Raw genomic sequence first — 26533 nt, forward strand, 5'->3', positions numbered from 1 at the left:
GGTTGGTCGTTTGAACGAAGGTCAACCATGCCCTTCCTCCTCTTTAGGCCTGAACTCCACCTCCAGCTCTTCCCAGGCTGTGCCCACTGCCACTGTCCTTTTTAGAATGCGTCATTTACAACCCAAATCACTCCCTCCAGGGAATTAGGGCCAGTAAAGCGTAGTGGTTAAGAGTACAGAATTGACTACTGAGGACTTATTTGTAACTCTCATTCTGCTACTTCTTGGCTGTGTGACCCTGTGTAAGTTTCTTTTTCTCTCTGAGCCTCGATTATCCTCATCTGCAAAATGGGCAGGTGTAATTGTCACTCTTTCATCGGTTCGCTGTGAGATAGCTCTCGGGGAGCATTTAGCACAGTGCCTGGTGTGTAACAAGGACTCGATAACTATTAGTGACCATCCAGTGCTCCCTTTGTTTCATGATGATCAAAACTTTGCCACCTTGGAAACTTCACACGTAATGTTCCCTCTCCTTGGAACACATCCCCCTGAGCTTCTCAGAGCCATTTGCATTTGCTCTTTCAGGGCTCAGTCTAAATGTCACCGCTTAGACTGTGAGCTGCACACTATCATATCTCCAGCCCTCAGCACAGGGCCAGGCACTTGGCAGATACCCAATAAATATTTGCTGAATAAAAAAATGAAAGAAGGAGCGGGGAAGAGAGAGAGGGTGGGAGAAGAAGAGAGGGATGGAGGAAGGAAGGAAGAGAGGCAGGGGTGGCTTTCCCAATTCCATCATCAGCTTCTGAAGGAGAAATATCACCTTCCCTCGGTTTGCCTAGGGCACAGCCTGGTGCGATGTACACAGCAAGCACTTAATCCATGCTTCCAAGAAGATCTGAATCTCTGTCCAGTTCAGCACATCTTTCCAGGGCACCATGTCCCAACAGGAAGGACTGGGTAGATGGCACCACACCCCACACAGAGGCTCGGCTTCAGAATCTAGGGGTTCAGCCTCCACTGTTCCAGCCTGGTTGCTCTCACCTGACGCAGCCCTCTTGTGCTTGGGTGTGTTTCTGCCGCCCCATCCCCACGAGCCCCTTCTGAGCTGGTCAAGTTCAGAGGTTTTCAATTTTCCCTGCCTCCCATGTCCCAGCGGCCTCTCAGGGCCCTGTGCCACCAGCAGGTCCCAGCTGCAGGCCTAGGGTTTCCCTCTTGTGACCGTATTAGGAAGCGACTTCACTTTTTCCCTAACGCTTTATATGGTCAGCCGTGGAGCCCTGAGCTCCCAAGGCCTCCGGCAGAAATGAGGAACAGTGGGGGAAGGTGGAAGAGAAGCAGGCTTTAAGTCACAGAGGCCCGGGCGGAACCTCAGACTTGCCCTCCCAACTTGTGTGACCTGAACCTCGTCCTTTCCATCTATAAAACGGTGGACAGGTTGCAGTGCAGTGTCATGGCTTTCTGAACATCCTAGAGACAGACCTGGCTCACCAAGAATGTGATCTGCTACAGCTTTGATGTTAATGGCAAAAAAAAAAAAAAAAAAATAGAAACAACCTAAATATCCACCAATGGGAGACCAGTTCAATAATTATGGCACACTGCCCTTAAGCAGCAGCTGCAGCCCTTAAAAAGAATACATACATATACAGATTTACATATAGGGGATTCCCCGGTGGTCCAGTGGTTAGGACTCCATGCTTCTACTGCAGAGAGCTCAGGTTTGATCCCTGGATGGGGAACTAAGATCTGGCAAGCTGGGCAGTGCAGCCAATACATACACACACACACGTATGTGTATACATATATATATACACACACACACGTATGTGTATACATATATATATATATATACACACACACACATTTTGGGATCCCAGGTGGTTCAGTGGTAAAGAATCTGCCTGCCAATGAAGGAGACATAAGAGATATGGGTTCGATCCTCCTGGCTTGGGAAGACTCCCAGGAGGAGGAAATGGCAACCCACTCCAGTATTCTTGCCATGGACAGAGGAGCCTGGCAGGCTACTGTACATGGGGTCACAAAGAGTCGTACACAACTGAGAACGAACACACGCATATATATATACATATATATATATGTATATATATACACACACACATGTATTGGCCTCTATATGTATAAAATATTAGGGCTTCCCAGGTGGCACTACTGGTAAAGAACCTGCCTGCCAATGCAGGAGACACAGGAGACATGGGTATAAAATATTGCTGGAAGACTTATAAGGAACTGGTGACCATGGTTTCCATAAGGAGGGGAACCAGAAGATGAGGAAACGGGGATAAAAGGAAAAGTTCTAAAATACCCTTATATACTATTCAATATTTTATTTAATATTTGCATGTGTTATCTATTCAAAAAATGTTTTAACTCTGAGTGAATAGATAGTTATGAACATACACAAGAAAAAGCCACAAATAAATAAGAAATTTCCCATTTTCACCTCCCCCAGCCACTGGCAACACCATTCTATTCTGATTCTCTGAGTCTGACTGTTTTAGATTCTCCTGTGAATGGAATCCTGCAGGATTTGCCCCTCTCTGGCTGGCTATTTTCACTCAGCATAATGTCCTCCAGGTTCAACCATGCTGTTGCAAATGGCAGGATTTCCTTCTGCTTTAAAGCAGAGTTATTATATTGTATGGTGTATTTACCACCTTTCCTTCATCCACTCTGGGCTTCCCTGGTGGCTCAGATGGTAAAGTATTTGCCTGCAATGTAGGAGACTGGGGTTCGATTTCTGGGTCAGAAAGATCCTCTGGGAAAGGGAATGGCTACTCACTGCAATATTCTTGCCTGGAGAATTCCATGGATAGAGGAGCCTGGTGGGCTATAGTCCACGAGGTTGCAAAGAGTTGGACAAGACCGAGCGACTAACCCACTTCATCCATTCGTCACATTCATTCCTGTAGAATCCATGTTGCATATCTGCAGCTCAGATGTACCTTATCTTCCTCCTCTCAATTATCAAGCAGCCTCAGGCCAAGGGTGGGGCCCTGTGACTCTCAGCACCCCACAGAGAGGGAAGGCAGGGGATCAGCAACACTTAACAGTCCTGATCCTGTCCCTTCTCAGGTAAGTCACATCACCTCTCTGCCTTGGTCACCTTGTGTGCTGTGTGGGAAGTGAGCTTCGACCTCACTAGAGAGACCTGGGAAGGACTTGGGACAGCAGCCAGTACAGGCAAGGCCCACATCTGCACTGAGTGCCCTCTGCCTGAAACCCTTGTCCCATCTCTCAGCCCAAGGCCAGGGACGGAGCCATGAAAAATCCCAGGCGGAGAGAACCCAGCCAACGACAACATCCGGAAGAGCAAGCCCCACACGTGTCATCGATGATCTGGGGCAGCTCAGGCAGAAACCTGCATCTCGAGACAGAGGATAGACATGTGGCCCTAGTGGGGGAAGGGGAGGTCGGATGAAGGGACAGAGTAGCACTGACACACTTTATACACTACCGTGTTTAAAATAGCTCATGGGACGCTGCTATACGGCACAGGGACCTCAGGGGCTCAGGGCTCTGTGATGACCTAGAGGGGTGGGATGGAGGTGGTGGGATGGAGGCTCAAGAGGAAGGGGACATATGCATACACAGAGCTGATTCACGCTGTTGTACAGCAGAAACTAACACAACATTGTAAAGCAATTATCCTCCAATTTAAAAAGCAAACAAAAAAAAAGAACCTGCATCTTTAAGGCTTCTACCTCTTCTAGACCCAAGGGGATGAGACATCTGCCAGGACTAAGCAAAAAGTGCCGTGTTTGAGATAAGCCTTGCAGGATGGAAGGGAACGTTCTCTTCGTTACTGGGGGCAAAGTCAGGCATGGCCAGCTGACTGAGCTTCACCTGCCATACACCTGTTACAAGGGCCACGCCTTCCGCCATCACGCGCTGGGTGAATAACTTGGGGTGCTTCCCCACCCCTCCTATTTTATCTCCTCCGTCTCAGACAACAGTTTCTAGTTAAGTGATTAAGTTGATTAGAAAAGAATGAGACAGGAGTAGATGCGTGGTCATAAGACTGAAAGGCTTTTCATTTAATCTGTCTGGAGAAGCACAGAAGGAATTTGAAGATTTGATTCATTTTTTTTAATCTGCTGTCAGAAGACAGTCTGGGTCTTGGGACCTTTGTAAGCCCCTCATTTTTCCTGGTTTCTATTTTGGGCCCAAACATCTGTGTCAGAGGACAGCAGGCGAGATTCCTATCCAAGCCCGTCCTTGACCTCCCTGGATGAAAATGACTTATCTTGGACAGGAGGCCCACAGGAGCCCAGTTCCTCTAGAGCTCCCTGCAGGCTGGTGTCCTTAGGAAAAGCCACTCTGTACCAACAGCCCCAGGCTGAGAATGCTTCCAGACAAGGAGTGGTGTGGACAAAAGACATTTTCCCTGCTTAGTTAGGGAGCAACTTAGTTAGACTGTCCTTGGAGGGTCTTTAGTACTCTGAGCCACAGCTTGCTTGTCTGTAGGATGGGACGAGCATACTTCATTCAGTGGATATTGTGTTAACTAAATGAGATCAAGAGAAGGTCTGTATAGAATTATGAGTTGCTTCCCACTTCCCCCTTGGCTCTTAAAAACAAGCCATTGTAACTCTCTCAGAACTATCCATGTGGTTTAGTTGCTAAGTCGTGTTCTATTCTTTGCGACTCCATGGACTGTGTAACCCATCACGCCCCTTTATCCATGAGATTTTCCAGCAAGAATACTGGAGTAGGTTTCCCTTTCCTTCTCCAGGAGATCTTCCCGACCCAGGAATTGAACCCGGGTCTTCTGCATTGCAGGCAGATTCTTTACCGACTGAGTGAAGAATAATTAATTGTGGTACATCTGTGGGATAGATTACAAAGCCCACAAAGGGGCAGCTGGGGTCACGAGTGAGCAGTAGGGATGTTCATCACTAACTTGTACATGGAAAGAGACCAGGTCCCCAGCCTGTGTGCACAGACTTTTCAATACATTGTTGTTGTTTAGTTGCCAAGTCATGTCCGACTCTTTTGCATGGACTGTAGCCTGCCAGGCTCCTCTGTCCATGGGATTTCCCAGGCAAGAATACTGGAGTGGGTTGCCTGTTTCCTCCTCCAGAGGATCTTCCTGACCTAGGGATTGAACCCGTGTCTCCTGCATAAGCAGGCGGATTCTTTACCACTGAGCCACCAGGGAAGTTCCTTTTCAAAATATAAATATGCACTATTCTCACAAAGAAACATAAACATCTTATCAGCTGTTATCTCTGGGGGAGGATTGACTCTTGTGTTTGCTGTGCTTTTCTGAATTTTCCAGATCTTCTGGAATGAATATGCCTCATTTTCCTAATTAGGAAAAAAAAAATCTGCAAGACATTTTTAGAGATGACAACGGGGGTTTGTAATTTTCATGTGGCAAAACATAAAGGGCAAGACCAGAAGGGCCTCAAGACAGAGGTGACTGTTTCTGTAAGTTTGCAAAGAATCCAAGAACATCTCTCTGGCAATAATAAAAATGAGCATAACCAATAAAAACAATACCTAACATGTTGAGTGCCTACAATGTGCCAGGAAGCATGCCATGTGCTTTTTTTTCAGAGTAACCCACTCCATGCACGCACACGTGCTCAGTCACAGTCATGTCCGACTCTTTGCGACCCCATGGACTGCAGCCCGCCAGGCTCCTCTGTCCATGGAATTTTCCAGGCAAGAATATTAGAGTGGACTGCCATTTCCTACTCCAAACCCACTCTATGAGGCAAGTACTATTCTTGGATTCATTTTACAGAGAAGGAAACAAAATGTCAGAGAAATTAAATAACTTGCCCAAGGGACAGATGTACCCTTTCTGAGAGGCAAGACAAAGGCTGGAGTGGGATGCCCTCTGTCCACCAGTCTGGCTTGATGGGGCTACCATGCCCTTCTATATCTTAGGGACCTCGTCCAGCCCACAAAGAACCTGTACCCCTGAGTTACACATCATCCAGTCCAGACTGTCCAACAGAGCTTTCTGCAATGACGGGAATGTTCTCCACCTGTGCTGTCCAATATGGCAGCCACTAGCCACAGGCGTCAGGTGGGCACTTAACACGTAGCCACCACAATGGAAGAAGTGAACTTTTAAATATTGATGTTTAATCAATTTACATCAGGCCTTCCCAGGTGGCTCAGATGGTAAAGAATCTGCCTGCAATGCAAGAGACCCGGGTTTGATCCCTGGGTCTGGAAGATCCCCTGGAGAAGGGAATGGCTACCTCCTCCAATATTCTTGCCTGGAGAATTCCATGGACAGAAGAGCCTAGTGGGACTACAGTCCATGGGGTTGCAAAGAGTCAGACATGACTGAGCGACGAACACTTTCACTTTTCACTTCGTTTACATCTAAATTTAGTTAGCCACATGCGGCCAGTGGCTGCTATATTGGACACTGCAGCTCTAGTTCACTCCGACCTGCACGGTCAACCCAGAGGAATCCAGGTGCAATCGAGTCATTCCCATTTGTGACAGGGCAGGCCTCCACCAAACCTCGCCAGGATCCTCATGTCTCCTACCTACTCAGCTGTGGGATGGATCAACCTTCTCAAGGAGGTTAAGAGTTCACCTTTATTTCCAAGATGGTGGAAGAGCAGGGAACTACTTCACTGAAATCTGTTCACCACGGACCACGCAACCATGTGATCAACGTGGGATCTGTGGATCTCATTTATGTGGGGGGAGGGTGACTGCTTTCATTTTGCAGATGGGGAAACTGAGGCTTCAAGAGGTGAAATAACCTGTTCAATGTCACAGCACTAGATAGGGCAGGGTGAATGGGAACCCAGGTCTGAACGATTCCACCCCACATGCAACCACCCTCAAGGAAAATTTCAGCCTCCTAACTTGCACCCCAAAGACATCTGCAAGCCTCTCCACTCCCTCAGGGGTGCAGGAGACCTTCAAGAAGTGGCCGGCTTCCCCAGGATACTCACGTATATGAGTCCCGAGAAGTACCTCTCCCGCAGGTTGTGCAGCACAGAGGCTTCGTTGAGGCACGTCAGCTCCGCCATGTCCTCCACCTTGGAGAACTTGGGCGGGTTCATCTTCTGGATGTCATCTTTGCCGACTGTGACCTTCTTGCCATTCTCCACCAGCTCCACGATCACCTCATCCCCTTTCTCCTCCTTGATGCTGGCTGCCTCGAAACCCTGCTTCTCCGAAGGGACCCAGACCAGCTTCTTGGCGGCCCAGTCAGCCTGGGCCACTGGGTTGTTGATGAAGTTTTTGTCCACAAAGAGGAACTTCTCATCTTCACTGAGCTGGTCCTTCTGCGCCATGGTGCCTGGTTGGTCCCCTGGGGAATAAGACAACCAGGTAAGAATGAGGCCAGAACCAGACTGGCCTAAAGATAGATCAAGAACCAAGCCCTAAAGACAGATAAAACCTTCACCTCACCATTTCTGGGAATGCAATCTGCAGAAATATCTCACAAAGCACAAAGGTGTTCACAGCAGGATGGTCTATGTTGTCAAATGGAAACGACCCAAAGGCTCTTCAGAAAAGGATCTGGACTACTATATATTGTCCATCAACATGGCATAAATACGTAAACCATGATATTCTCATACAACGAGCTGCTATCCAGGGGTTAAGATGCGAGAAGTAGGTCTAGATGTGTTGACACAGGAACAAATTCAAGTCTTATAGTTTACTGTAAAAATAAAAGGGGGTGGTCCTCAAATGTTTAAACATAGCTTTATCACATTATCTAACAACCCCATTCTAAGGTATATACCCAAGAGAAATGAAAACATACTTCCACACAAAAACTCAGGTGAGTGTTCATAGAAGCATTACTCCTAATAGCTAAAAAATATAAGAAAAATCCAAATGTCCATCAGCAGATGAATGGATAAATAAAATGTGGCCTATCCATTTAATGGAATATTACTCAGCCATGAAAAGGAGTGGAGTACTGAAATACACTGAGTGTTAATGAATCTTGAAAACATAATGCTAAGTGAAAGAATCTAGTCACAGAGGACCATGTATTGTATGATTCTACTTACATAAGAATGTCCAGAATAGGCAAATCCATAGAGATAAAAAGTAGATTAGTGGTTGCCAACAGTTGGGAGAGAATAAAAGGGTGACGGTAGATGGATCAAACTGCAAACGTCCATTGAATCATAGAAAAAGCAAGAGAATCCCAGAAAAACATCTACTTCTGCTTTATTGATTACGCCAAAGCCTTTGACCGTGTGGATCACAACAAACTGTGGAAAATTCTTCAAGAGATGATAATGCCAGACCACCTTACCTGCCTCCTGAGAAATCTGTATGCAGGTCAAGAAGCAACAGTTAGAACCGGACATGGAACAACATACCAGTTCCAAATTGGGAAAGGAGTACATCAAGGCTGTATATTGTCACCCTGCTTATTTAACGCATATGCAAAGTACATCATGCAAAATGCCAGGACGGCTGAAGCATAAGCTAGAAACAAGATTGCTGGGAGAAATATCAATAACCTCGAATAATGACACCACCTTTATGGCTGAAAGCAATGAGAAACTCAAAAGTCTCTTGATGAAAGTGAAAGAGGAGAGTGAAAAGGTTGGCTTAAAGCTCAACATTCAAAAAACTAAGATCATGGCATCTGGTCCCATCACTTCATGGCAAATAGATGGGGAAACAATGGAAACAGTGAGAGACTTTATTTTCTTGGGGTCCAAAATCACCGCAGATAGTGACTGCAGTCATGAAATTAAAAGATGCTTACTCCTTGGAAGAAAAGCTATGACCAACCTAGACAGAATATTAAAAAGCAGAGACATTACTTTGCCATCAAAAGTCGCTCAGTTTTCTTTATAGTCCAACTCTCTTATCCATACATGACCACAGGAAAAACCATAGTGAAGAACTGACTCATTGGAAAAGACTCTGATGCTGGGAAAGATTGAAGGCAGGAGGAGAAGGGGATGACAGAGGATGAGATGGTTGGATGGCATCACTGACTCGATGGACATGAGTTGGAGCAAGCTCTGGGAGTTGTTGAAGGACAGGGAAGCCTGGAGTGCTGCAGTCCATGGGGTTGCAGAGAGTTGGATGTGACTGAGTGACTGAACTGAACTGAACTGAACTGAAGTAGAGGGGAGTGGGTTTCTTTTTAGGGTAATGAAAATGTTCTAGAATGTACTGCAGTGATGGATACACAATTCTGTGACTATGCTGAAAGCAATTCAATTGCACAATTTAAATGGGTTAATTGCATTGTATTTAAACTGGATCTGAATAGAATTGCTTAAAAATGAAATATAGGGAATATTGTAAAGCACTAGTATAATAACCCATTTTTATTTTAAAATATTTAAAATTCATATAGGCAAAATAACTGGAGAAATATGTACTTATCGAGTACAGTTTTGAAGGGATTTTTACTTTTCATGACTAATGAAAAGTACTACTAATTTTTTGTAGTAAAATATACATGAGATTTACTGTCTTACACATTTTCATTTCAGTGACATTAAGTACATCCATATTGTCATGCAATTATCACCACCATCCAACACCAGAACTATTTTCATCTTGTAAAACCGAGACTCCGCACACATTAAACACTAATTCCTCATCACCTCCTCCCTCCAGCCACTGGCAAGCACTATTCTACTTTATGTTTCTATGAATTTCACTGCTCTCAGGACCTCATGTCAGTGAAATATTCAGTATTTATCCTTTTGTCACCAGCTTATTTCACTTAGCATAATGTCTTCAAAGTTCATCCATGTTGGAGAGTAAATCAGAATTTCACTCATTTTTTGAGGCTTAATAACATTTCATCGTACAGACATGTGACATTTTGTTTATCCATTCATCTGTTGATGGACACTTGAGTTGCTTTCACATTTCCTCTATTGTGAATAATGCGACTTTGAACATGGGTACATTTCTATTATGCATTTTTGCCATGAAAGAAAGTGAAAGTGAAAGTTGCTCAGTCGTGTCTGACTATTTGTGATCACATGGAATTCTCCAGGCTGGAATCCTGGAGTGGGTAGCTGTTCCTTTCTCTAGGGGATCTTCCCAACCCAGGGATTGAACCCAGGTCTCTTGCATTGCACATGGATTCTTTACCAGCTGAGCTACATGGGAAGCCAATATAGTTTTATAACTTTTATTGAATTTATGATTAACAAAAATAGATACTTTACAAAAGACTTCAAGTAACCAATTCACATAAGAAAAAGATGTTCAGCCTCAGGAGTAAATGAAGAACTACAAGGTGAAGCAATGAGATGCTGCTTTTCACTCACCGCTTGGCTAAGATGAAAACCACTGATAAGGCCTGTATTGTCAGGAGAGTAGGGGCTGGGGCTCTGCATACATTGCCCTTATGGATGGAAAAGTCCTAAAAGTTCACACACATCCCTTGACCTGCAATTCCATTTCTAGCAATTTAGCTTATGGAAACAGACAAGTGTTAACAGATGTATAAAAATGTGCACTGCCGTGCAATTTGGCACAGCAAAACCTGCAAGCAATCCAAATAGTTTTCAGGAAGTGCCTTGTTGAATTACAGATCATCCGGGCAACAGAACGCTATAAGCCCATCCAAAATTCAAGATGTAGGCTTTTATATATGCCACACAAAACTCTGCCCTTTCAACCTTCCCCCCCACACCCCCGGCTGCCCTGTGCTGTTGGTGGGAATATAAGTTGGTGCAGCCACTATGGAAAATAGTATGGAGGTTCCTCAGAAAACTAAAAATAGAATTACCAGCAATCATTACCAGAATGATCCAGCAATCCTATTCCTGGGAATATGCCTGGACAAAACTATAATTCATACAGATACATGCATCCCTATGTTCACAGCAGCACAGTTCACAATAGCTAAAATATGGCCACAACCTAAATGTTCATCAACAAATACATGGATAAAGAAGAGGTGGTGCATAGATACAATGCAATACTACTCGGCCATAAAAAAGGATGAAACAGTGCCATTTGCAACAACATGGATGCAACAAGAGATGCTCATACTAAGTGAGATAAGTCAGAAAGAGAAAGACAAATGCCGTATGATGTCACTTACATGCGGAATCTAAAATACAGCACAGAGGAACCTATCTATAACATGGAAACAGACTTACGGACAAAGAGAACAGGTTTGTGGTTGCCAAGGGGGAGTGGGGAGGAAGAGGGCTGGATTGCGGGTGTGGGATTGGCAGATGCAGACTATTACACTCAGAATGGATAAACAACAAGGTCCTAATGTAGAGCGCAGGGATTATATTCAATATCCTGTGATGAAACATAATGGAAAATTTAAAAAAAAGAATGTTAAAAAAGAATGAAAGTGATAATTCATAGACTTCATGCTGTTTACAGATTTGCCCACAAGTTTTGAACATTAAAAGACTCTAAGTTAATTAAAATGCAAATTATAGACTTGTAAAATAAAAAATAAGGATTTTTCCTTTCATCTTAACCTATTTGTCATTTACATGATTTAAAATTCTCTCATTGTAAATGCACAATTCAATGACTTTTAGTAAATTTACAGACTTGTGCATCTATCATGATGCTAAATTTTGGAACATTCCCATCACCCCAAAAAGGGTTTCCTCATAGTAGTCTGCAGTCACTCCCTGTTCCTACTCCCAACTCCCTGGCAATTACTAATCTACTATCTGTCTCTATAGATGTGCCTTTTCTGGACATTGCAAAAAACAGAATTATACAATAGGTGACTTTTGACCATGCAAAGTCAATATGACAAAAACCAATATGCATAAATGGAATACTCAGCAGTAAAAAGGAACAAATTACACCATAAAAAAGATGAATTGTGGAAGCAAGCTTAATGAAAGAAGCAGAACCCAAGTCCTACACACTCTCTTATTCCACTGATAAGGAGATCTAGAAAAGGCGAAGCTGTGGCAACAGGAAACGGATCAGTGATTGCTCACAGGCTGGGGAGGGACCTGGCTGCCAAGAGGCACAAAGGAACTTCCGGGGTGATGGAAACATTCTATATCCCGATTACGACGATGATCATACGACTATATACATTTGTCAAAATTCACTGAGCTGTACACTTAAAAACCAGTGAATTTTTTAAAAAGTAAAAGAAATACTATATGTACATTACACCTCAGTAAAGCTGAATCAGATAGTTATAAAAGAATGTCTTATCATTTTGTTTATTTTTCTTCATTTTTAAAAAATTAACTTATTTATTTTAATTGAAGGCTAATTACCTTACAATATCGTAGTGGTTTTTGCCATACACTGACATGAATCAGCCACGGGTGTATATGTGTTCCCCATCCTGAACCTCCCTCCCCATCCCATCCCTCTGGGTCATTCCAGTGCACCGGCCCTGAGCACCCTGTCTCATGCATCGAACCTAGACTGGCGATCTGTTTCACATATGATAATATACATGTTTCAATGCTATTCTCTCAAATCATCCCTGTCTTGCCATTTCATACATCCGTGTATACATTTTAAAAAGTCTAGAAAACTACACACAAAAATATTAAACCAGGGTTCTATCTGGTCAAATGTGGGACAGTCTGAACATCAGTAAGGTAAATACAACAGTTGAAAGATTAGTATGTTTAAATCCATGAGCTCATCATGGTTAAAAAAAAATTCACAGATCATCTTTGTAAGCTGCTGGGGAATCAACCCATGGTTTTGAAAACTGGTAAAGAAAGAGGTGGAAACTAAGACACTGATTCTGCCTCTCTACAAATTCTTCCTCAAGGCCACTAAATAATTGACAAGAAGTCTGTCTTTATCTAAAATATTAAGTCATTAAATGTCAGATTCTCCATTCAATTGTCTAGATATGACCAGGAGACGAGCTGCTGAGGCAACAGACTCTTTTCAGACCTGTCCAATGGCCCATCCCAGGCCCTCTGACCATACCTGCAGGAGCTGTCCTGCCCTCGGAACACTGGCTCATGTTCAGCTCCTCCAACCCGACCCACCTTCCTCCCCCACCCATTGGTGGTTCCAAAGAACTAAGGTGCGGGCTGAGTGAGGATGTACTGCGTGGTTGATGCCCCTTCTTCAGCAGAAAACAATTCATAGCTCCTTTAGCTATGGATCCCCTCTTAGAGGCACATAACCTCTGATCAGCTCTGTTTTTGCAGCGTTAAGGTTACTGAGTAGGTGTAGGTGGTGTCGGCCCGATCCATCCGTTGTGAAGTTCTCCATCTGCTATTCAGGCTTCTCAGGTGGTGTGGGTGGGAAGGAACCCACCTGCCAAAGCAGGAGATGCAAGAGGCGCAAGATAATTTGCATGCTTGGACTCCAAATCCCATGGAGGTGGACTAACTTCCACATCCCACCAATGGGCCCCTGGAGCTGGGCCGTCAACTCCTAAAATGCAGACTTTGCAAGGCAAAAATCAGAGGGGCAGTTCCTCCCGCTTTCCTCTTCCAGGGTGAAAATGACAATAATAAAAACCAGGAGCTAATTTGCTCAGAAAGGTTAGTTATTTCTCCTGGGTGACCTGATCTAGTCGCTCTTTAAAAAATAAAATAAGAAATGAGTGAGTCAAACCCTAAATCTGAAAAATCACTCCAGTTATCCCAAAAAGTGAATTAAAGAATTGTAGAAAATGTACACTGTTCTAGGTTTAATGATCACGTTTCCTGCACTTTAAATTCTTTTGGGAGGGGGTGACTCTGGGCATGTGGGATACAGATTCCCCAAATAGGGATTGAACCCAAGCCCCCCTGCAGTGGAAACATGGAGTCTTCATCACTGGACCCCCTGGAAAATCGCTTTTAATTTTTAAATTGCTATTGAATTTCTTCTGGGACATAGTAACTCCAACAGCATTCTCCCTTCAGCCCCACTTCACTGCTTAAAAAAAAAAAAAAATACTACCATCTACTTAGAAGAATTCCTGCTATATAAATGTAGAAGAAATGATGAAACTAGAATGTAGCAATTCTGGAACTCTGAATAAAATAATGGGTCTTGGCAATCGCTATCAAAGTTGCTAAAACATCAGACCAGTGGTTCTCAGACTTCCTTGTGCATCAGCCTCACCTGGGAGGTTGTGGAATCACAGATGCCTGGGCCCACCCCAGAGCTTCTGAGCCAGTAGGTCTGGGGTGAACCCAGGGATCTTCATTTCTAACAGGCTCCCGGGTGATGCAGAGGATACTGGTCCACAGTTTCAGACCCACCCCATTGTATCAGATGACAAGCAAATGTGCTGTGTGCTCACTTGTGACTGACTCTTTGCAACCCCATGGACTGTCGCCTGTCAGGCTCCTCTGCCCATGGGGTTTTCCAGACAAGACTACTGGAGTGGGTTGACATTTCCTCCTCCAAGGGATCTTCCTGACAAAGGGATCAAACCTGCGTCTCTTATGTCTCCCGCATTGACAGGTGGGTTCTTTACCACCAGCACCACCTGGGAATCCTGAATAGCAGATGGAGAACTTTACAATGGATGGATGGGGCGGACACCACCTACACCTACTCAGCAAACTTAACGCTGCAAAAACAAAGCCGATCAGAGGTTATGTGCCTCCAGAGGGGATGCCTGGGGAAGTGGCACCACCACCAGTGAAATATTCTTACAGAAAAAAAGGGGGTGGGGTGGGGACAGACACTGACAAAGCCTCTGGATCTAACACCTATTTAAGGGAAATGCAGGGCACAGGGAACATGCCAACCAAGGTCACGGGCATGTGACAAAGTCGACAAGGTAGGAAAGCATAGGAAGAATGACTCAGTTTCTTTAACAGGTAAACCATTTTAAAAGGGGGGAACCTATGGATTAGAAGAGGCTTTGGGGGGACTTCCCTGGTGGCCCAGTGGTCCATTCTCCCAGCGCAAGGGGCCTGGGTTCCATACCTGGTCAGGGAACTGTATCCCTTATGCTGCAACTAACACCCAGAGAAGCCGAATAAATCAACAGATATCTATTGAACAAAGATGTATAATATTTTTTTTTTAAAATCTGTTCTTCAAAACAGTACCCGATTAAGTAAACTACAACTCCACACCATAAGAACAAATCACACAAACACTTGTGTGAAAAAAAAGGCAGACACAAGAAGGACATACGGTGTGATTCAGTTTACAGGCAGAACTCAGAGATGCTTTAGGCTCAGTTCCAGACCATTGCAATAAAGCAACCATCACAATAAAGCAAGTTACATGGATACTTTGGCTTCCCAGTGTATAAAAAGGTTGCATTTACACTATGCTGTTGTCTATTAACTGTGCAATAGCATTATGTCTAATGTCTAATTATGTCTAATGTCTACCGTAATGAAAAATACATGATTGTTAAAAAATTCTAACTTTCATCTGAGCTTTCAGTGAGTCACAGTAGCAACGACAAAGATCACAGATCACATAACAAATATTACAATGAAATCACCTTAAATATACAAGAATTACCAAAATGTGTCATAGAGACAGGAAGTAAGCAAATGGTGTCGGAAAAATGGCACTAATAGACTTGCTGAACATAGATTTGCCATAAGCCTTCAAATTGCAGGGGAAAAAACCCCACAGTATCTGTGAAGCACAATAAAATGAGGTATGCTTATATATGAGATTCAAAACCAGGCAAATTTAACCTACGGTGCTAGACATCAGATGTAACTGGAGGGGTAGGACATGATGGAGGTTGATGGAGCTGATAACTTTGTTTCTTAATCTGAATACCAATTACATGGGTGGAAATTCATCAAGCTACATACCTATAGAGATGTGTACTGTTCTGATATAGAATACACTTCAATAAAAATTTTTTCTTTTTACCTTTAATTATGGTAAAATACACATAATAAAATTTACCATCTTTACCACTTAATTGTGCAGTTGAGTAGTATAAGTACAATCGAGAGAAGTTTTTGAATGGTAGCCAATTATACCCAAGAAGACCAGGAGATCTATTTTATTTGTTTCGAGCAGCATGACAACTAAGTGGACTCTTCCTAATTTCTATGTTGGTGAGCTGCCTTAAAAATCAGGAAAAAAAAATAGAAAAGCAAAAAACACAGCAGAAAAGCAGAAGGACTCAAGAATTTCCACTGCCAGGAACCCTGTCTAATCTAGGACTCAAAAATACAAACAGATCAAGTGCAAAGATTCAGTCTTTGTCCAAAAGAAGGAGAGAGAGGCTGGGCTGCTTCCCATGTCGTTGAGGTCTCTGACAGCCACAATGTGTGAAATCCACTTTGGTCAAAAGAAAGAAAAGGAAAAGAGGAGCTTGGCTTCACTCTAGAACGGCGTTTCCCAGAGTATGTTCCTTGGAACTCAAATCCCTCAAAATATTAATACTTGGGGTGGGGGTGGTGCAGGATTCAGGGAAGTGCTACCCATTTCCCTCCATCATTTAGAGGGAGAGCTCGCATCAGGACATTCAAGGTCCTGACATCTGAAAGCTATTTCAGTCCTTTGACCACACGTCTTTGAACACATGAACACTACAGACCCCAAACACTGATTAAATCCCACAGATTTGCCCTTGAGAAAATGTGGTGAGTATAGCAAATTAATATTACTAATATTAGTAATCATAGCTGCTGCTCTGTCTTTTTTTTTTTTTTGGCCACATCATGTGACATGGGGGACCTTAGTTCCCTGAGCAAGGATTGAACTGTGCCCCCTGCCCTGGGAATACAGAGTTTAACCACTGGACCACTGGGGAAGCCCTACTGCTGCTATAATTGACTGTCAGCTATTATCTTGTTTAAACCCCTAAAAAATGCTACCCAAGGCACCATTACACTGAGGCACAGAGAGGGTCAGTAATTTGACCGTCATAGCACAGCTAGATGTGGTGGAATCTGAATAAAAAATGTTTTCCAAGTAATCTTTCCTGTTCTGTATGCTGCTGCAGCTAAGTTGCTTCAGTCGTGTCCGACTCTGTGCGACCCCAGAGATGGCAGCCCACCAGGCTCCCCCGTCCCTGGGATTCTCCAGGCAAGAACACTGGAGGGGGTTGCCGTTTCCTTCTCCAATGCGTGAAAGTGAAAAGTGAAAGTGAAGTTGCTCAGTTGTGTCCAACTGTTAGTGACCCCATGGACTGCAGCCTACCAGGTTCCTCCGTCCATGGGATTTTCCAGGCAAGAGTACTGGAATGGGGTGCCACTGCCTTCTCCTACCTTCTGTGAAATAGGGAAAGAACTTGAGGCCTGAAAGAAACACAGGCACACACAGGACACACCCTGGATCAGTCTTTGGCTACTTGAAGGCTGCAGGTAACTTGGTTTTATTGCTATAAGGACTTGCCTCAGGGTGCAGCCAGAGCCTTGAGCCTTCAAAACTTGAGGTTGTGGGCAATCAGGCAGAAAGTGTCAGGTCAGGCATTAGGTGAGGTACAGAGGGAAACGAAAAGCAGCTTGCCAGACTGCAGCAGTGGCCAGAGAGCACGCCGCAGTGATAGGATTCGCCATGCTCTAAATGCAGGGGAAACTGCCGTCTGCAACTCCCTGCCGAGGTCCTTAATTTAGAGCAGGGTCTCTCAAAACGGCGGCACTACTGACATTTGAGGATGGATAATTCTTTGCCGGTGGGATGGATGGCGGGCGAAAGTGTGGGGGAGGGGGGCAGGTGGAGCGTGCAGGGAGAGGGCCTGCCCCTTGCCTTGTAAGGCCGTTAGCAGCCTCTCCGGTCTCGACGCGACAACCGAAAATGTCTGCAGGTATCGCTAGATGTCTCAGTGGGAGGACTGTCCCAGCCAACCTGGAATGCCAGCTATGGAAGGCCACACATGTGGAGGGAGGGCACACAAGAGGAGCTCAGGCAGCCAAACCTCAAGGAGACTCCCACCCTCCTGGTTTCTTCCTTTCAAGCTCTCCTCCCCAACCATCCCCGCCCCCTTCACTCCCACCCTGTACCATCCAATGTCCTGCATCAGCTCTAAGAGCTGAAAGGACACCTTCAGGCTCATTACCCAGGATTGATGGATACTACGTCCAGTGCATGATCAAAGGCTGCTATCCAGCCTTTTGATGAAAGCAAAGGACTCTTCACTGTTGGCATCAGCAGCGTCCGACACAGCCAAGTGTGCCAGCTCTGGGCACATCCTGGCTTCCTCAACAACACCCAGCTCCCTTCTTTGAGCTCTTCATTAGCCTCTGTAAGACCACAGGTTTACACATCCCAGTTCTGTGCTGAACTCACTGGGTCGCTCTGGGCAAGTCACTCTCTCTGGGCCTTGCGTTTTTCACTTGGGGAAAGAAATAGAAAGGGCTCTAACATCTTGCGGTATCTGTAATTCCAGATCAAAAAGGCTGGAGTTGGACCAACTGAGAATGTTTAGCTATTTCAGCTTGTTTTAGTATCGGTTTTATCTTCCCCAGAGGAACTCAGGGGTAAAAGATCTTGCCCCTTCTGCTTCTGTATTATTGAAAAATGAATAAAATTCCCCAGAGTAAACAGTAACAGGATTTGCACGTCATCAACCCTAGTTAACAGCTACGCTCAGTATTTTACTGCCAAGATTTTGGACCAGAGACACCAACTCAAATGTCGCCAGGGTCAGGTAAGCAATGCAGAGTGACCCAGGCTGGAAGTGGCTGGACAGAGCCCTCTGGTCTGTCCAGAGGAGACAGGGCAGCTTCCTAGCTCCTGCTGGGGTGTCTGAGTGAGGATGTGGGCCGGGCACTACCAGATATCCAACAGACTTGGAAGTCTGCATTTAGGTATGAAATGAAAGTGAAAGTGAAGTTGCTCAGTCGGGTCTGACTTTCGCGACCCCATGGACTGTTAGCCCTTCAGGTTCCTCTGTTCATGGGATTCTCCAGACAAGAATCCTGGAGAAGGTAGCCATTCCCTTCTCCAGGGGATCTTGCCGACTCAGGGATCAAACCCAGGTCTCCTGCATTGCAGGTGGATGTTTTACTGCCTGAGCCATCATATCCATCCCTAAAGGAAATCAGTGCATGTTTCAAATGCCATGCAGGCAAAATGAAAACCTCTGGGGCCTGATCTAGAACACACACCAGCTGACAGGAGCTCTGCAGAGAAGAAACTGGGTTAAGACCTGGTCCAGGTGAGGGAGGAGTCAGTGTGGAGAGGGAAGCCGGGGGAGGGGCTGGCCCCCAGACGCACCAGATCTCCAGGCCCCAAACTGTCACCATGAGCAACCGGGACTCTTAATCTGTCATTAATAACAGGCTACAATTACCATCGTGCTACATGTGCTAAGTCGCTCAGCTGTGTCCGACTCTGCAGACCTATGGACCGTAGCCACCAGGCTCCCCTGTCCATGGGATTCTCCAGGCAAGAATACCGGAGTGGGTTGCCATGCCCCCTTCCAGGGGATCTTCCCGACCCAAGGATCAAACTGGCGTCTCTTATATCTCCTGCATTGGCAGGTGGGTTCTTTACCACTAGCGCCACCTGGGAAGCCTTTATTCCCCTTTCCATTTGTGGGACATCAAGTTAGGCTATTTATTATATATACCATCTTGCTATGTTTTCTAATACATGAGGTAGGCATTATTGATTATTCCTATAAGGCTATGGAGGTCCCAGAAAGTAAAGGCTTTTGCTTGTAAAAGTTGGAGCCAAGATTAGAACCCAGATCTGACACCTGATCCAAGCAGGAAGTCTCCTCCTTGCTTGGCTTCCTTGCACGGATTTGCCCTTGTGAGGCTTTGCCATAGCTGCATGCCTTTATGACATCTGCCTAACCCATCTGTATACTGTTTTAAAAGTACCTCCAGAAGGAAGTTCTTACAATTATCAAAGCTAAATTAATTTTTCCTCCCTACCAAGAGAACTTGGTCAGCAAGAGGTCTGGTGAATCCCACGGAGGATGCTTTGAGGATAGAGAGAACTGGCCATTTCCGGTCCTAAAAGCCCCACTGTGTCTTGTTTCTTGCAACTCTGGCTTAGCATAGCTTAAAATACATGTAGTCTTCTATGTGTCTATTAGAAATTTAAATCGACAGTGTCTTTAGAGGACTGTTTAGCAATATCTATTCATTTAAAATGTGCATGCTCTCTAACTTAGCAAATTGCATTGCTGGGAATTTATCCTGCAGATAAACTCATATAATTAGATATAAATAGATACACAAAGATGGTCCCTGAAGCCCTGTTTATATGTGGAGTGAAGCTGGTAAATTTCAATAAGAGGTTGTTGTAGTAAGATGCTATTTTGTTATTCAGTCACTAAGTCATGTCCAACTTTTTGCAACCCCATAGACTGCAGCATGCCAGGCTTCCCTGTCCTTCACTATCTCCTGGAGTTTGCTCAGATTTATGTCCTTTGAGTCAGTGATGCTATCTAACCATCTCATTCTCTTTCGCCCCCTTCTCCTTTTACCTTCAATCTTTCCCCGCATCAGAGTCTTTCCTTGACTCCTTGATTAGATGCTATACTTCCATGTAATAGAATATTACGCAGGTGATTTTAAAACACCACAATATGCTGATATAGAAAGTTAAAAATATGCAATTAAGTGAAAAAACAGCTAATTTACAAAGCCAACAATATTTGTGTAAAAAAGGAAGATTTGACATAGAAAAGTTTTGAAAAGATGCTCAAGAATATATTAACAACGGTTTTATCTAAAGATGGGGAAGCGGGGAAGGACTAAGAAGGTCAGGAATTCTACCTGGAGAGGCATTCTACCTGGAGACCAGGGAAGGGTTATAACCACCCGCAGTGGTCTCAGACTCTGAGGGATACAGAACTCTTACGAGATTCTGTATCATTTGCTGCCTGCCTCACCAGCGGAGGGGAAGTTCAAGCCTGTACGGGTGAACAAGAGGAAAGCCCATGACCCTTTCTTAGGGACTTTGGTGAGGACCATTCCTCTTTAACCTCTGAATCACCAATGTGGTTCAGAGACACCTGACTTCCTCTACAGGACAGGAGGCAATGCTAGCTTCTTTATCATCTGACCCCTTACAAAATTTCCTTCAAAGTCAACTATTCTCCAACAAAGCAAAACAAAAAGTTCCTTCAAATTCCTACGTAGCCTTTTGCAGACTTAGCCTTTCTCCCACAGTGTGGCCATGGTTAAATACATTCAGTGGTCAGAGTGAAAGGAAGAGACCCCAGGGATCAAAGGAGTCACCTTGGAAGGTGACTCCCACTCACAGACAGGCTCCTCCCACTCACAGCTGAGCTCTTCAAGGACACCATAGAGATCCTACACAAATCACAAAATACCTGGGCCAATATACCTGGTCATGTTCCTGACACAGGCAAGGAAATGTATCTATATTAGTGCAGAAGATTCTAATCACCACCTTTACCCAAATAGGAACTGAGTTTATGAAAAGAGATGGCAAGAAAAGAAATTTAAGGGCAAGTTTCTCTTTTATGGAAAGAGAACCATGGGTTTCCTGGTTCTGCCAAGTACCTGCTGGGCAACACTGAGCAAAATCCTTGAGGTCTCTGGCCATATATAAACAACCATCCACGGAAGTTCACCAGGGGCCAAGCACTATGCTAAATCTTTCGTATGCATGATCCCTTTGAATCCTCCCAGTAGGGCAATTCCATAGGCACTGAAGTCTTGAAAGAGCTTGTTTTGTAAAATCTTGTCTTCCTCATTGGCTAGTCAAGCTATCTTGAGCAAGTTATTCCGTCTCCACATTTGTGAAACAGGACCAATAATAACAGCATCCGCTCCAAAGAGCTGTTGTGAAGACTTAGTACAAGATGCCTATAACAGATTCAGCACGGCGTCCCAGCAAAAGCACTCACCAGATGTTAGCCAGTCTCATTAGCCCCATTTTACAGATGGGAAAACTGAGGTTTGGGAAGGACAACATGGATGATTTCTACATTTGCTTGTGACATTCTTGGATTCTGGTGAATTTAAAATTGGATGTGGTTTGCCAGAAAAATCTAATGTGTATCTGAGTTCAGAGTTACATGGTTGTGCCTACAGCATAAAATTCACCTGTTTGGATTCAATATGCTGAGGAAAGGAGAAGACCACTTTCCCACCCCAAAAATAAAATTTCAAAACAAAAGAGAGCAGGAGAAGGTAATCCCCCTCTTCTCCCAAATGTCTTCCTCTCCGGACTCCCCAACTTGTTCCCAAACGGAAAGGACAAGGGCAGAGAAATCCCCAGAGGCAGGACCTACAAAGCCGCAATACAGGGCTAATTTGCGAGGGGGCTGGGGACGGCCTCATGGAAAACGCTACCATAAATGGGCATGTTTGCCTCAATCTCAGCCCTCACACAGAAAAGTAACGATAACAAATCCATAACAAATACCTTGTACGGAATAACATGTCTATTTCAGACATGATAATAAAATACACGGTGTTTACCAGCCCTAGAAGCTTCTCGAGGAAGGCCCAGCTAGTTCACCTTTTGGACTCTGGGGAAGGCAGCCCATCTAATCTAGTCAACTAGACGACCACACCGCCAGGGGACAAACAGTGCATTTTATTTTAAATTTGCAAAAGGTCAGTTTATATTTTCTTCAAAGAGATGATAAACACTTGCCCTACGGGTCCCATCTGGTCCCATCAGAAACCTGATTCCAACAAAGTTTTTGTTCATGGTAAAGGAAAATGTTGGTGGGGTCAGGGGTATAGAATTGGCAGGAATGGGATCCACCACTTGTAAGCTGTGTGACATTGGGCAAATTACTTAAACTCTCTGAGCGTCAGTTGTCTTGTATACTAAACAGGCATCACAATGCCTCCCTTAAAATGTTGCAATGACTAAATGAGGTCAATGAAGTCAAACACTGCTACAGTGCCTGGCACATAAGCACTCCGTCAATGGCAGTTTATGTCAATGGGAAAGCACCAAGGAAACTGCACTTCCATGGGTCTTCAATGTCCAGTTTCACCCACTGCTATCTCATGACTTTCAGCTCAGCTTCTGCAAGCTCCTTCTCTGTATATAATGGTCAGTTTGCAATTTAATCTATTCGTTCTTAATACTGTACTAAATGCTGCCTTTCTCGGGGTTTCTCAATAATTGCTTTTACTTCTTGATGAGTGCGGTTTTGAATGGTGCCTTTCCTCAGGCAGCCAAATCCCCATCAGCTCTCAGTGCAGACAGAGAACAGACAACAGGTGGCAGCCACTTTCTCTCACTTTGCCCACTTGGAGGGACATGAGAGCAACATGGGTGTTCTGCAGGAAAGCCCAGCCCCATCTTACCTAACGCACTTGCAGCCTCTGTAAGCAAGTGCGGGCTTTGGCATCTCAGTATTTGAGCCCCCTGGGGTCAACCTGGATGAGATTTTTAAAAATTTGGAGTGAGGGGGCGGTGTGTGTGTCTGGAAGAATACCAAGCTATAATAAATGGATCATGATCAGAGTATCACTCAAGGCTTATCAGCAGCGCACCCTCTAGAGCAGGGGTCCCCCAACCTCCAGCATCTAATGCCTGATGATCTGAGGTGGAGCTGGTGTAATTATAATAGAAATAAAGAGCACAACAAATTTAATGTGATTGAATCATCCTGAAACCATCCCCCTACCCTGGTCCATCAAAAATTGTCTTCCATGGGGATGCCAAAAAGGTTGGGACTGCTGCTCTAGACTGGGGGAAAACACTTCCCCTTCTGCCCACGGTTTTTTAAACTGATGCTTCCAACTCCACCTGGAGCCACACCTTGCCTGCCCGTGAGATAGGAAATGACTTTTCAGTGGAAGCTGGATCTTTGATATTTCCAAGGCAGCGTATCTTCCAGAGTCTCCTCATAACAAGAATCATCTGGGACTTATACACATAGAGTACAGTTTTTCTGAAGATTCTAAAGTAACCGGAGATGGGCCCAGGCATTATCTTTAGTAAGTACCCCCAAGGGAGTACTTCTCATTGGCTACCTTGGGAGATGCTGCTTTGGGGAAAATCTAGGATGACGGGGCAAAGAGAAATGAAAATTGTGACCCCTCGGCCCCTCCCCAGTGGTCCTTAAGAGGATGGCAACAGATGCGCCTCATGGCTCTCCAGCCCCTATAGGATGCCCTGCAGGATCCTGTAACCCCGGACTCAACTTCGTCCCCCGCAGGACCACATACTTACAGATCTCCAACTGGGGGGCAGAGCGGAGTAGAAACTTGACGGAGAGCTCAGATCTGGTACACCTCCCAGGCAGGGGCGTCCAAATCTCCGCGGTCGCCCGGGACGCCTCTTTTTATAGATCCGGAGCTGCCCGCGGGTGGGAAAGGGGAGGCAGCCGAGGAGGGCGGGGTGGGGATGGGTCCCGCGCTGCTCCCTCCGCAGCGCCCCCTGCAGGGCCCGAAAAACGCCGCTCTGGTCCAGGCCTCGCGCGCTCCTGCCGCGACGCCCGTAAAGGGGCGCACCGGGTGGGGGCCCCTGGGAAGGGCGCAGTGGGCAGGGGCGTTCGGGGCTTTCTAACCCCGGCTCTCGGACAGTCGCGGAGACTCCGGGTCCCTAGAGAAACGGGTGGAGAGCACTCGGCGTCTCTAGGGGATGATCGAGAATTTCTTCCTTGAGTCAGTTCCAGCCGCGCAGGCTTTAACCGCTTCTTTCGCAGGGGAGGAGCTGTGGGGGTCCGAGTTGACACCTTTCCCCGCTCCCCAGTTTTGTCGTCCCTACTGCCTGGAAAGGGGCTGGCTATGCTGCGAGACGGGCAGGGAAAGGGGATTTTCTGAACTTTGCAAAGTACAAGGCAAGAGCCCCCAACTCTGCTGGGAATTGTGCGGCAAGGGGAAGTTTTTACTTTTCCCAACTTGGCATCGCCACTTCCACCCACAAGCAAAAAAAAAAAAAAAAAGACCCAATTGTTGTGACTTCAGGCACTGGATGTACCATTCGCTGGCTGTGTGACCTCAGGCAAGTCACTTCCCCTCTCTGAGCCTCCGTTTTTGAAGCTGAAGTGTGTGTGTGGTAATTATGTAATTTGCAAGGTGCATGTCAGGATCCAAGGAGAATGTGGGTGCCTCCCTGCTCTTTGAAAGCTCCCTTCTCTTGCCCCTCCCCGCCCCAAGAAATTCTTGCAAATGAAGCTGCCTGAAAGCTTTCTCCCTGTCTCTGTCCCTCTCAGTACCACTCCCTTACCCTCTATGTCCGCACCACCCCCTTCTGTGTGTCTGACACCGGGTCTCTCCGTCACCGTTTGTCTGTCTTGTTCTGCCTTTCTTTCATTCTGTGTCTCCGTCACTCTTCCCAGGGCTGTCTCTTACTGTCTCTCTGTCTCTCTCTGTCTCTGGTCCCTGTGTCTCTGGCTCCAGATCGCCCTCCCTTTCTCCCCCCATCTCTCTCCTGTCACACGCACGCACACAGGCCATAAAAGGAAGCCGCAGCGTTGGGCTGGCCCTGCGCCAGCCCGGGGACCCACGGGCAGCTGGGCGCCCCGCTCCCCGCCCGGCCGGACTCCTAGGTTCCCGGCCGGTCCTCCCACCCCGGGCGGGAGCGGCGGGCGGCGGGGGGCGCTGGGCGGGAGACAACCCAAAAAGGGCAGGCGCAGGCTCCTTCCTGCAGGAATTCCCAGCGCTGCATACCAGCTCGGGGCTGCCCGCTCCCCCTGACTAAATATGGTGCCGAGCGGCCTCCCGGCGCCCTGCGGGGGTTGGGGGGGCGGCATCTGAGGGCAGTGGGGTGGGAGGGGGACCCCTCTGCTTGCGGCTGAGCCAGAAGGAGGTGGCCCCCCAAGTCCCACGTTGGTCCTAGCTGCTTAAGCCAGAGGGTTTGCTGAGGGGGTTAAAGATGTTGGAAGACCCTTACCCGGCTCTGTGCTTGGTACTCGTCCCCATCCTATCCAACAAACTCTCCTCTGGTCACCAGGTCAGGTGATGGTGAGGCCTTTATTAATGCCCCCATTTTGCAGGTGAGAAAACTGAGGCCCTCAAGGAGTGAAGAGTTTTGCCTGAACCCTCGCTGGGTCTGAGGCCCACAGCTGCCACGATTCACTTCCTGAGGGGCATTAAGGGGAAATGCCCAGAGGAATTAGCCTTGAGGCTAAAGACCCCCACTAAAGTTAGTTGGAATCTGCCAGTGCCATTTTCTAGTTGTTTGACCTGGTGCCTCAGTTTCCCTATCTGTAAAATGGGAAGAACAGCAGTCACTTCTTCACTTACCAGCTATTTGTAAATGGTCCTTGAGAAGATCCATGTAAAATGAACACGTGCTGTGTTAGTCGCTCAATTGTGTCCAACTCTTTGTAACCCTATGGACTGTAGCCCTCTACAGGCTGAGGACCAGGATCCTCTTTCCATGGCATTCTCCAGGCAAGAATACCAGAATGGGTTGCCATGCCCTCTCCTAGGGGATCTTCCCGACCCGGGAACAGAACCCAGGTCTCCTGAATTGCAGGCAGATTCTTTACTGTTTGAGCCACCAGGGAAGCCCCAGATGAACATATATCCATGTAAAATGCTTCGTGTTAGCTGCTATTATTCAAAACAAACATGAAACCAAGCAGAGTTGCATTTGGCCTTGAGGACCTTGTAATGATGACAGCCTGTCCTGCCTGCTGTTTCCTGTGAGCTGCCAGCCCCCTCTGCAGTTCTGCATCTCAGACCCTCTCCAACCCTTCCTCATCCCTCCAACATCTTGCCTGCTTTCCACCCTGAAAATACCCAGGCCCAGCTCCCCACCCTACATAATGGGCCTAAGTCAGAGTCTGCAACAGCCAGCATTCCGCTGGCTGGGATGTCAGGGGTAAAGTTCTTCA

The 26533-nt window shown here is 45.9% G+C and overlaps 1 protein-coding gene across 3 annotated transcripts in view; it reads right to left on the reverse strand.

Annotated features, from left to right (window-relative positions):
- The window catches only part of MYH11 (myosin heavy chain 11), a 127470-nt gene extending 103462 nt beyond the window's left edge, over nucleotides 1-24008 (reverse strand). For 2 of the 3 annotated variants that reach the window (XM_024984962.2, XM_024984963.2), the window contains exons 1-2: nucleotides 23920-24008; nucleotides 6894-7255 (exon numbers count right to left, since the gene is read on the reverse strand). In XM_024984962.2, coding sequence (XP_024840730.1) covers nucleotides 6894-7238 — 345 coding nt within the window. In that variant the 5' untranslated portion in view covers nucleotides 7239-7255; nucleotides 23920-24008. 3 annotated transcript variants of the gene reach the window in all.
- Nucleotides 24009-26533: the final 2525 nt, after the last annotated feature.

Source organism: Bos taurus, chromosome 25, assembly GCF_002263795.3.
Source record: "Bos taurus isolate L1 Dominette 01449 registration number 42190680 breed Hereford chromosome 25, ARS-UCD2.0, whole genome shotgun sequence".
NCBI classification, from domain to species: Eukaryota; Metazoa; Chordata; class Mammalia; order Artiodactyla; family Bovidae; genus Bos; species Bos taurus.